The sequence below is a fragment of the Enhydra lutris genome, unplaced genomic scaffold, assembly GCF_002288905.1.
Source record: "Enhydra lutris kenyoni isolate GAN:26980312 unplaced genomic scaffold, ASM228890v2 scaffoldscaffold39, whole genome shotgun sequence".
In the NCBI taxonomy this organism is placed as follows: Eukaryota; Metazoa; Chordata; class Mammalia; order Carnivora; family Mustelidae; genus Enhydra; species Enhydra lutris.
This window is the reverse complement of record NW_019154123.1, coordinates 28,294,625-28,307,769: the sequence shown is the minus strand read 5'-3', so window position 1 is coordinate 28,307,769 and position 13,145 is coordinate 28,294,625. Positions and strand designations below refer to the sequence as shown.

The window sequence follows — 13,145 nt, the reverse complement described above, 5'->3', positions numbered from 1 at the left end:
CTGTATATTTTTTCCTGTTTTGTCGAAGATTATTTGACCATAGAGTTGAGGGTCCATATCTGGGCTCTCTACTCTGTTCCACTGGTCTATGTGTCTGTTTTTATGCCAGTACCATGCTGTCTTGGTGATCACAGCTTTGTAGTAAAGCTTGAAATCAGGTAATGTGATGCCCCCAGTTTTATTTTTGTTTTTCAACATTTCCTTAGCGATTCGGGGTCTCCTCTGGTTCCATACAAATTTCTGGATTATTTGCTCCAGCTCTTTGAAAAATACCGGTGGAATTTTGATCGGAATGGCATTAAAAGTATAGATGGCTCTAGGCAGTATAGACATTTTAACAATGTTTATTCTTCCGATCCAAGAGCATGGAATGGTCTTCCATCTTTTTGTGTCTTCTTCAATTTCTTTCATGAGTGTTCTGTAGTTCCTCGACTACAGATCAAAAGGTTGATATCCAGGATCTATAAAGAACTCCTCAAACAACACACACAAAACAGACAATCATATCAAGAAATGGGCAGAAGATATGAATAGGCACTTCTCCAATGAAGACATACAAATGGCTATCAGACACATGAAAAAATGTTCATCATCACTAGCCATCAGGGAGATTCACATTAAAACCACATTGAGATATACCACCTTACACCAGTTAGAATGGCCAAAATTAGCAAGACAGGAAACAACATGTGTTGGAGGGGATGTGGAGAAAGGGGAACCCTCTTACACTGTTGGTGGGAATGCAAGTTGGTGCAGCCACTTTGGAGAACAGTGTGGAGATTCCTCAAGAAATTAAAAATAGAGCTTCCCTATGACCCTGCACTTGCACTACTGGGTATTTACCCCAAAGATACAGATGTAGTGAAAAGGGCCATCTGTACCCCAATGTTTATAGCAGCAATGGCCACGGTCGCCAAACTGTGGAAAGAACCAAGATGCCCTTCAACGGACGAATGGATAAGGAAGATGTGGTCCATATACACTATGGAGTATTATGCCTCTATCAGAAAGGATGAATACCCAACTTTTGTAGCAACATGGACGGGACTGGAAGAGATTATGCTGAGTGAAATAAGTCAAGCAGAGAGAGTCAATTATCATATGGTTTCACTTATTTGTGGAGCCTAACAAATAGCATGGAGGACAAGGGGAGTTAGGAGAAGGGAGTTGGGGGAAATTGGAAGGGGAGGTGAACCATGAGAGACTATGGACTCTGAAAAACAATCTGAGGGGTTTGAAACAGCAGGGAGTGGGAGGTTGGGGGAACCAGGTGGTGGGTATTGGAGAGGGCATGGATTGCATGGAGCACTGGGTGTGGTGCAAAAACAAGGAATACTGTTACGCTGAAAAAAAAATTAAATTAAAAAGATTTTTTAATGTTTAGTTCTGCATTTTGTTTTGTTTTTTACTTAATTCTTGGATATAAAATTATATAATGGCATGCACAGACTTTTGGGAAAGATGCTTTGACATGGGGTGGGGGACTTTATACTCTATTTACTCTTACCACTATTCATCATTTATTAACATGAAGCGTTGTTCTGTTTACATGCTGGCCAGGCATGCCATTAGCCTATTTATTTATTTATTTATTAAAAGAGCTGATTTATTTATTTGACAGACAGAGATCACAAGTAGGCAGAGAGGCAGGCAGAGAGAGAGAGGGAAGCAGCCTCCCCGCTGTGCAAAGAGCCCGCCGTGGGGCTTGATCCCAGGACTCCAAGACCACGACCTGAGCCAAAGGCAGAGGCTCAACCCACTGAGCCACCCAGGTGCCCCGCCATAAGCCAATTTAATAACTTTTACCCATATTGAAGGAGTTGTTAAATGTCCTTGTTTATTATAATGTATATAAATGATCTGAACATACACATATAGGAAGATAACGTTTTTATTATTTTTTTTTAGACTTTACAAAATACTTAAGGATTGGGTAATAGATACTGTATCGGATATCAGAAGATCTTGGTTCTGTTTATTTTTTCTTTCAACTAACCCGTTGTGTAATTGTGGAAAGAAATTTTTCTTCCAAAATTAAAAATGTTTTTGGTGTTTATAATTCTACATGTATATCTATTAACTAATAAGTTGTTCTTAAGTATGGTTTAGAAGATAGGAACTCACTCAAGTGTTACACCAAAGGATAGTCAGAAGCCCCGTAGGCTAACGTGAATTAGATGTTTGCAGCATGTATTTAGCTTTGTCGCCATGGGGAGTCATTCTCAAAATCTTTCTTGTTCTGTCTTTTACACAGGTTTGGTTAAGTCTCTTAACTGGGTCTTAATTTTCTTATTTGTAAAACAGAATGGTTGGGTTGAAGGTGGTTGAGTTAATTTTACATGAATGACTTGAAAGTTTTCAAATATTTTTTGAAGGAGGACACCTTTATAATCTATGAGTGTTTTCAAACAAATACATACAGATAAGGAAGATTTTAGAACTGTTCCAAATTAAGGTATAAATTTTTGTATCATTTCTGGTTTTTTTTCCTCCTAAAGCTCCTAAAAGACGACGGCCTGCACGTTCAATATTTGATGGTTTCCGAGATTTTCAAACTGAAACTAGTAGGTATCTTTTACCAGTTTATTATCTCTCTATTTTCTTGCTTCTCCCCGCTTTTTCTTCCACATAGAAAACCACAAGATGGAAAAGCACCCATATACTCTGCTGTAGGTCAGGATCATGGTTTGTTTTATATAGTTTTTCCTAAAAAGGAAAAGATGATTAATATCAGGCGTAATTACTTTAAGGAGTCACCTTATTTTATTTATTTATTTATTTTTTAAGATTTTATTCATCCATTTGACAGAGATCACAAGTAGGCAGAGAGGAGGCGGAGAGAGAGGGGGAAACATACTCCCCACCGAGCAGAGAGCCTGATTCGGGGCTCGATCCCAGGACCCCGGGACCATGACCCGAGCCGAAGGCAGAAGCTCTAACACACTGAGCCACCCAAGCACCCCAGTCACCTTATTTTAAAAGGAAATTATGAATTCAGTCTGTGATTGTTACTAACTTCCCCTTGAGCTAAATTGTTCCAAATGCTAACCTAACTGGTGATAGAAAAATAATAAGAATGATGCAGAAATGTAAGAAATCTGGTAATTTACAAAGTAAATTAACTTTTGAATGAACACTTAAATGCTGACTATAATAAAAGAAAAAGATGGTTTCCCTCAAGATCTTGACATCTTACCTCACATGAGTCAGAATGGCTAGTATGAAATAGACAAGAAATAAGTATTGGCAAAGATATAGAGAATGGGGAACTCTTGTGAACTGTTGATGGGATTGCAAATTGGTGCAGCCACTATGGAAAACAATATGGAGGTTACCACCAAAATTAAAACTAGCAATACCATATGACCTAGTAATTATAATTCTGGGTATTTATCCTAAGAAAACGAATATGCATCCCTTTGTTTATTGCAACATTTTCAGTAGCCAGGTTATGGAAGCAGTGTAAGTGTCCCATCAATAGATGAATGCATAGAAAAGATGTGGTATTTACATGGTGGAATATTACTAAGTCACAGAAAAGAATGAAACCTCACCATTCAGAGCAACATTGTGGACCTTGAGGGTATTATGCTAAATGATATAAGTCAGACAAAGAAAAATACCATATGATTACACATGTGTGTGGTATCTAAAGAACAAAACAAAACAAACAAGTGAAAAAGAGACTCCTAGGTACAGAGAATAAATTGGTTGTTGCCAGAGAGGAGTGGGAGGATAAGCAGAATAGATGAAGAGGATTAAGAGGTATAAACTTCCCATTATAAGATAAGTCACAGTGATGAAAACTACAACATTGGGAATATAGTCAGTTAATACTGTAATAACTTGTATGGTGATAAAGGGTAACTATGTTTAACAGTGGTGAGCATTTTGTATATAATTATCGAATCGCCATGTTTTATACCTGAAACTAAAAAAATATTGTATGTCAACTGTACTGTAGAACAATAAGTGACTAATTGGTAGAAAAAAGGAAATCCTGAAATCTGTCAGTTAAAGGAATGACCACAATGAAAATGCTTATTATAGGGGATTGAAAACAGAAAAGGAAAAAGCCACACTACCCAAAGCAACCACTCTTTAACATTTTGGCTACAGTTGTTTGGAATAGGCTTATAACTTTCTGTGAAGTAAGTTAGAATGAGATTCTTGGCTGCACACTTAGAGGATTCAGTGGTGATTTAGCCATGGAATCTTAAAGAAAAGGAGATTTGTTTAGAGAATATGAAAAACCATTGGACTATGCTTGATTTTGTAGTTGATTTATAATGAGCTCATTGCAGCACAGATAGGTCTTAAAACTTTGAAGAGAGTTGAAGGGGAACCCAGACTGATTCATGTTATCCAGGGAAGTCTGTACCCTTCCAGGAGAAGGTGACAAGAGGTGGTCTTTCTCTCTCACTACCAGAATCTTTGGGAATGTAGCTAGAAACAACAGATACATTAGGCTCACTTTCAGAACTGGATAAATGGAGATGAAAATTTCTCCTGTGCTCAAGTTTGCTTGGAATATGAGAAGGAAATATTTTGATTAGGTGACTCTACTGTAAAGCTTTTGTCCTTACATTTGAATTTGAGCAGCACTAAGTCTTAAGAGTCTCCCCACCTTGGCTTTGTCTGTGTTTCAGAATCAGCATTAGCTATTTACATTTGCATGAGGTCAGGCATGTTGTTCAGTAGTTCTTGCAGTTGATGCATGTTTTTATATTTTGAGATTCATGCTTTTATTTTCTGGCTAACTAAAACTTTTCTATCCTCTTGTGTTGCAGTTCGGCAAGAACAGGAATTAAGAAACGGAGGAGCAATTGATAAGAAACTAACTACCCTTGCAGATCTCTTCCGGCCACCCATTGACTTGATGCATAAAGGCAGCTTTGAAACAGTAAGTTTTTGGAAATTGTAAGCCTTAGCTATGAATCCTTTTGCATTTTCAGTGCCATTTTTTTCTTTCTAGGAACAAAAAATTTTTCAGAATACGGAGAATTGGCATCTTAATAAGTATGACCCAAATATGAAATACCTAAAAGATTGCACTGATTTATATTTCTACCAGCAGTATTTGAGATTGTTTCATAAAATCTGTTTATTATGCTTGTGTGGTATCACTTAAGAGTTTTTGCCATTTGGTAGTTTTTGTTTTTTTGTTTTGTTTTTTTTTTTAAGATTTTATTTATTTATTTATTTGACAGAGAGAGAGATCACAAGCAGTCAGAGAGGCAGGCAGAGAGAGAGGAGGAAGCAGGCTCCCTGCTGAGCAGAGAGCCGACACGGGGCTCCATTCCAGGACCCTGAGACCACGACCTGAGCCGAAAGCAGCGGCTTAACCCACTGAGCCACCCAGGCGCCCCTTGTTTTTATTTTTTTGTTTTTTTTTTTTTAATCTTACTTTTTTTAGTTTGTGTTTCTTTGATCACTACTGAGAATAGTGTGCCTGTGTTTATTGGCTTTGCCAATATTTCTATGGGGATCCTATTATATATATATATTTTAAAGATTTTATCTATTTATTTATTTATTTTAAGATTTTATTTATTTATTTGACAGACAGAGATCACAAGTAGGTAGAGGGGCAGGCAGAGGGGGGGCGGGAAGCAGGCTCCCCGCTGAGCAGAGAGCCCAGGACCTTGAGATCATGACCTGAGCCGAAGGCAGAGGCTTAACTCACCAAACCACCCAGGCGCCCCAAGAGATCCTATTGTATTTTAAAAGAATATCTGTGTAGTAGCAAAAGATATTCTCCTTCAGTTTTCTGGTTTTAATTTGGCTAAAGCCCAAGAAAAACTTTACAGAGCAGGTTTATGTGATTGCTAAATTATAAGCTTAATGAGGGCAGGGGTAATAATGTTTCTTTTTATTTTGGTAATCCTTGGGACCCAATTTCTGGCTTTTGTTGTTGTTGTTGTTTTTAGATTTTATTTATTTATTAAAGTGAGAGGAGGAAAGCAGGAGCTAGTGGGGAGGAGCAGAGGGAGAGGGAAAAGCAGATTCCCTGCTGAGCCAGGGACATCCCCCCACCCCCAGCCAAAGGTAGATGCTTAACTGACTGATCATACAGGTGCCTTCCAGTTTCTGGTATTTTATAGAAACATAGTATCTGTTAAATGAATGAGTTTGCTTAGCATTTTCAATATTCTGTTGCTGTGTTTAGACAGTTGCTTTTGTGTGTTAACTAGCATGTTAATACTCTTTTGAGTCGGAATAGCATTTCTGTAGATGTAAATCACTTACATTTCAGGTAGGATTTTTCTGTTAGCATAAAGTAGGCCAAATAACACTGACAAAAATGATGCTTGTGGCTGCATATTTGGAAGTGAATTACGATTTTTTTTAAAAGATTTTATTTATTTATTTGACGGAGATCACAAGTAGGCAGAGAGGCAGGCAGAGAGAGAGGAGGAAGCAGGCTCCCCGTGGAGCAGAGAGCCGGATGCAGGGCTCAATCCCAGGACGCTGGGATCATGACCTCAGCTGAAGGCAGAGGCTTTAACCCACTGAGCCACCCAGGCGCCCCAGTCGTGATTGTTTTTTAAAAGATTTTGTACTTTGACATACTCTTAGAGTAGCCTAAATGAAATACTGAGGATTAAAAATTTAACCAAGCCTGTACTTCAGTTTTAATTTTCTGAATTGTAAAACCTGAAAGTGTTTGGCTGCTTGTAACAGAAAATCCAAAGGATAGTGATTTGTCTAAGCCTGCCTTGCCTGCCTGCCTTCCAGGTTTTATTCACCTATTTTAGGGGAGAGACAGAGCACAAGCATTGGGAGGGGCAGGCACAGAGAGGGAGAAGCAGGCCCTTCACTGAGCTTGGAGCGCGATCTGGGGCTCAACCCTAGAACCCCAGACCATGACCCAAGCCAAAGGCAGACACTTAACCGACTGAGCTACCCTGAAGCCCCAAGCGTTTCTTTTTGTCATGTAAGTAAGACCAGAGTTAAGAGTCTTTGATGATTCATTAGTCAACTCAAAGATGTTTTCTTCTTGGCCTAGGGCTCTAAATATGGCAGCTGCCTGTCCTTTCTTCTGTTCTGGTGTTCAGCCTTAAGAGAGAATAGCAGCAATATGAAAGACAAAAAGGATCTGAGTTTGTTTTGCCATGTTTTCCATGCTTCTGAGATGCTCTAGGGCTTAATGAAATAACTATGAACTTGATTTAATTTGATCACTTTGGATTCATAAAAGCAGTTACTCTGCTGCTTGTTCTTTGAGGGGAAATGTGAATCTTTTTTGATATTATCTGACATTTGATTCACTTTGTTAAGTTGTATCACCTTTTTTCTTTGTATTTCATGACCTGTATTATTCACAGCAGTCCATTTATTCACTGATAATACTAACCTTTATTGTTTATAAATCTGTAAGTAAACAGTCCCACAAAAGGTAGGCATTTAGTTATGATTAATGATGAATATTAGTTTTATGAAAATTGAGGAGGTAATATGCAAAATTAAGTCACTGAAGATTAGGAAGGTGAATGTTAAAAATCAGAGGAACACTGGCTGCTCAGGCAGTGTCCATAGGTTTGGGCACTATCTTAGATGTATTTGAGCCAGTTTTACAGGTTTAGAAACTGGACTTTCTTAGTGTAATTAGAGGTAACGAAATGAGAGACTGATTAATTCACTTGTTTACTCATAACTATTTTTGATATGTATATACAGAGAGAGAGAGTGAGGGGGGAGAGAGAAAGAGAGGAGGAGGAATTTCAGGTTATAGTAGTTGCTGGGAGAAAGAATAAAATAGAATGAGGGAAGGAGAGAGAGGGCTATTTTTTGTTTAGGGCCATTAAGTATAAGTGTTTTTACTGGTAAATTGAAAGCAAAGTTGATTTCATTAATTTCATATAAGTTTATAACTCTGAGGGGACAGAACTATTTTATTTTAAAGATTTTTATTTATTTGAAAGAGCACACACACAAGGTGGGGAGAGTCAGAGGGAGAAGCAACTCTCCACCCAGCAGGGAGCCTGATGCAGGTCTCCAACCTGGGACTCAATATCATGACCTGAGCCAAAGGCAGTTGCTTAACCAACTGAGACACCCAGGTGCCCCCAGAACTATTTTAGATAGGAAAATGAGGGAAGATTATGAAAGGATGAGACTTGATAGAAACCTGAATGGAGCGAGGGAGTGTGAATTATAGGAAGGTCCAGGGGAAGAGTAGACAAAAGAGTTAAGTGTAAAGGAACTGGTACTGGAAAGACCTAGGCCTAGTTTGGATACAGCCAAGAAAACCAATGTAGCTAGAGGTGAGTGAGCAAAGCACTTCAGATGAATGATCTGACCTGAGCAATGGAACATTTCTTGGGTTTCCTTTTCTTTTTCTTTTTTCCTTTTTGTTTTTCCCCCCTCAAATAAGCTCCAAACCCAGCATGGAGTCCATTGCGGGGCTTGAACGCACAAGCCTGTGATCAAGAGTTGGATGATGAACGACTGAGCCACCCAGGTGCCCCTTGGGTTTTCTTATTTTTCTACTTAGCCCTTAAGTTCTGTGAACACAGGGACTTTGTTTTATTTACTATTCCATAGTGCCTGTACGAGTTTCTGGCACATAATTGGCCCTTGTTAAATCTTTGTTAAATTATTGAACAGCATAATCTGGAGTATATTGTACAGAAAGAATCAGAACAATTTCTTTGATATTCCTTATTTTAATAGGAAATGTGTATTTGTTTGTTAAAATTGTCATTCAGTTACACATGCACCTAGTTATAATCACTAAGAGTACTTTATTTATTAATCTCAAAAGTACTTGCTATAAATGTGGGTAAAAGTAATTAACATTTCCATAAGAAAGTACTGGCATATTTTAATATTTCCTTTTTAGTTTTGTAGATATATATTTATTATTGGAACAAATTATTTTTTCTTCTGTATCCTTATTTTTCATACTTTCCTGATCTGTCTGGAACTGAGAGAGAGGTTAGTCTTTACTGTTCCCCCTTGTCATGATAAATCCCATCACATAACTCTCTGTTTGGTATAGCCACACTTGCCCTTGGGTCTTCCTGTAATGGCTTTTGACTATTGACTCAGAACAGCCTAATAGATTCCAAGAGGGAAGATTCATCATTGTCCCATGGTTCACTCTCACCTCCAGTACTTGACTCATACAATTTGTCTACTTAGTGAGACTGTGTTAAGATTTTTACCTTTTGTCCAGACATTGTTGCTATGCATGACATTTGTATCTTCTTTGGCTCCTTCCTTCTTAATAGATCTTAATAGGTTTTTTTGTTTCTGGGTTTTTTTGTTTTTTTTTTTTTTAAGATTTTATTTATTTATTTGTCAGAAAGAGAGGGAGTGAGAAAGCAAGAGAGTGGCAGGCAGAGGGAGAAGCAGGCTCCCCTCTGAGCAAGACCCCCCCCCCCCCGCAATGTGGAACTTGATCCCAGAACCCTGGGATTGTGAACTGAGCCGAAGGCAGACAGTTAACTGAGTCACCCAGGTTTCCCAGATCTTCAGGTGTTTTTGCTGTTAAGAGGTTTTGCCCCCCAATGTGAGCTTCATGAAGGCAGGGATTTTTGTGTTTTGGTAATTGCTGTAAGCCAGCATCTATAACTGTACCTGAAACATGGCAGGTTCTCAGTAAGTAACTGTTGAATGAATGAATCTGAATGAATGAAAGCATGAATGCAAGTAAATGAATTTTTTAAACACAGAAAACAAGTGATTTTATCATTTTTGAACTCTGGGCTTTATTTTTTAAAATATTTATTTATTTTAGAGAGAGTAGGGAGGGGCAAAGTGGAGGGAGGGAGAGAAGCAGACTCCCTGCTGAGCATGGAGGGCACCCCCTCCTCCGGCGGGGGAAGCTCCACCTCATGACCCTGAAATCATGACCTGAGCCAAAATCAAGAGTCAGCTGCAAAAAAAAAAGAGCCACTTAGCCAACTGAGTGACCTCAGGTGCCCCTAAACTCTGAACTTTTATTATTTTTGGTTTTACATTTTTTTTTCCTTGTCAGTGTTGTATTTGAAGCAGACGTAAATTTATCTTGTTATAGGGGTATGTACTCTCCAGTTTGTTTCTCTAGAATGCGTTAATTTTTTTCCTTTATTCTCAGATGCTTTTCTTCTTTTCTTTCCTTTTCTTTTTAGAGAGGGAGAGAGGGTTAGAGGGGTTAGAGGGAGAGAGAATCTTAAGCAGGCTCCACACTCAGCGTGGAGCTCAGTGCAGGGCTCAGTCTCATAGCCCTGAGATCATGACCTGAGGCAAAAATTAAGAGTTGGATGCTTAACCCACTGAACCACCCACACATTCCTCAAATACATTTCTTCAGTTAAGACAGTATACTTACTTACCACCCATTTATTAAATCTATGTGAATGCTATAGGTATGGAAGTAAGTGGAGCATTATTACTTCTAGGAACAAGGAGTTATTATATTTGTATAATAAAATTCTTTTTGTACTGTAATTTAAAATAAGGCTTCAACCAGTTAAATACAGCTTCCTGGTTCAATACATGGATACTTCTTTTTAGAACTTGGGTTTTCACTCATGGGATCAGTGAATATTAGAAAATTGTTTTGGGGGGATTCATACAAAAAAACAAGTTAACAGTATTTGCAAGATTGTGTAAGCCTTAAAACAGAAGATATTCCTGGTTTTATATCTTACAATACTTCAGAAATGTTTATGTTCTTCAGTTGTTATTAATCTGAGTGAATTGATCCTTAAGATTTTCTCATGTCAAACTGATAGGAAAATAATATTATTCTAGGATAGAATTACTCAAAACTGTACCTTTCATTTTGGATCTTATGCAGAGGTTTGAGGTAACATTTGCCTATTTGCCTTCCTGCTATTCTTTTCCTATTTGGCAATATTTTATAAGTCTTTGTGGTAATGAGGAACTGTGAAGCAAAAAGTACACATTCATGATTGATATTTGTACTGTACAGTAGGGAGCCTTGGAGATCATACTGAAATATTCTGTGATGCTGTGATCTCATGTTTTGAAATCCATCTTTAGGAATAACAACCTTAGGAGAAGACACCCTCAGCAGCTCTAATGATGTGTTTAGGGTGATTCTGTAAGATAGCACATGCCTGATAGTTGGGATGAAAATGGTATTTGAAATTGTGTATGGGAAACACATTTTGAAGTTATGTATACACATGTATGGAAGTATTGAAAAGAAAACAATAAAGTAATACCTACTGCTTACATCTGTTTAAAAGGAGAGATATTTGTGGATTGGGATCAGAAGAGATAATACAATATAATTAGGTGACTTGTCTACCTTGTTTGTGGAATCTTTTTTAGGTAAAGATGTTTAAATGTACAGTAGAAATCTAGTCATTAAATAAGTAACAGTGTAGAAATGAAAAGCATTAATTTAAATTTGAAGAACGCTTGAAAATGGAGAGAGTATAATTATATACATATATGCAAATTAATGTAAATACTGTATAGATACTGAAAACTCTAGATGTTGTACTGAGGAAAAAAATATTTATGAAGACAACGTCTGAATTCTGAAACATATCAGTTACCAAGTAGAAAGTGTTCCTAACAAGTGTTATGTTACTTTATTATTATAGGCCAAAGAGTGTGGCCAGATGCAAAATAAGTGGCTAATGATAAACATTCAAAATGTACAAGACTTTGCATGCCAGTGCCTCAATCGTGATGTATGGAGCAATGAAGCTGTGAAGAATATTATCCGGGAACATTTCATTTTCTGGCAGGTGAGGAGAGTTAATCAAAACTTTTGTGGTATTTTACTTCTATAGTATGGATGTCGGGGAAGAAGCATTAGGTTATAAAATGGGGAAAAAATTAATAACAGTTAAATTGTGACATATGAAAAATTAAAACCACCTATAATGGCTGAAATAGTAAGGGCAAGTGAAAATAAGGGCAGCAATGAAGAACTCCTAAGGGAAGGAGGAAAAAAAGAACCATGCCATGTAAACCATATAATACTCATATCTCAGAAGAGTTTATATATATATATATATATATATATATATATTTAAAGATTTTATTTATTTATTTGACAGATCACAAGTAGGCAGAGAGGCAGGCAGAGAGAAGGGGAAGCAGGCTCCCCGCTGAACAGAGAGCCCAGTGCGGGGCCTGATCTGAGGACCTTGGGATCATGACCTGAGCCAAAGGCAGAGTCTTTAACCTACTGAACCACCCAGGCTCCCCGAGTTTATATATTTTGAACAAATGTACAACTATACTGTTCAGGAGAAATATAACAGCCACATAAGTAGTTTAAAGTTTTCTAGTAGCCACATTTAAAAAGGTCAAAAGAAATAAGTGGAATTACTTTTAATATATTTTTAAGATTCACTATTTGTCATACAAAATTAATATTAAAATATTGAGGGTTTTTGTTTGTTGGTGTTTAAGTCTTTAAGATTTGTTGTGTATTTTTAAACTTAGCAGTATCAAACTAGCCACATTTCAGGTACTTCAGTACCGCATGTTCTAGTGGCTACTGTAATTGACAGTGCAGATGGAGAAGTTCTTGGAATAATGGAAAAACATTGACTAAGGTCTGGATTTTAGCTTGAGTTAATACTCCCATCTGAATGTCCTTAGACTTGTCACTTAGGGTCTTGCTGGTTATATTTGCTTTTTATATGAATCATCAGGCTAAAGTTAGATGACCTTGCCCTGATTTTTTATTTTATGAAAAGTTAACTGAAAATAAAAGACTTCTGAATGAACTTAATTCTTTAACCAATGCAAGTTATGCTATTGTTGTTAATTTGCCTTTTCATGTGTTGCAGGCCCCTAAATTCAGTATGATTTTTCTGAATGGTAACCTTTTATTCAGCATCTGTTGATTGGTTATCTCTTTGTCTAGCGCTATGCTAGGAACTCAAGCATATAATCTTAATATATTATGACTTCTCTTTTAAAGATTTAATTTAATTTATTTATTTGACAGACAGAGATCACAAGTACGTAGAGAGACAGGTGGAGGTGGGGGGTGGAAGCAGGCTCCCTGCTGAGCAGAGAGCCCGATGTGGGGCTCAATCCCAGGACCCTGAGATCATGACCTGAGCCGAAGGCAGAGGCTTTAACCCATTGGGCCACCCAGGTGCCCCAGTATATTGTGATTTATTAAGATGCATACAATTGAGAGGAATTACATAGGTGGA

General features: G+C 37.6%; 1 protein-coding gene across 1 annotated transcript in view; it reads left to right on the top strand.

Moving 5' to 3' along the window:
• LOC111155024 (UBX domain protein 7) overlaps window positions 1-13,145 on the top strand; it is a 56,463-nt gene that overhangs the window by 29,479 nt on the left and 13,839 nt on the right. Inside the window, exons 4-6 of the mRNA XM_022515037.1 lie at window positions 2,499-2,564; window positions 4,791-4,903; window positions 11,568-11,714. Coding sequence (XP_022370745.1) covers window positions 2,499-2,564; window positions 4,791-4,903; window positions 11,568-11,714 — 326 coding nt within the window. The remainder of the gene's footprint in view (window positions 1-2,498; window positions 2,565-4,790; window positions 4,904-11,567; window positions 11,715-13,145) is intronic.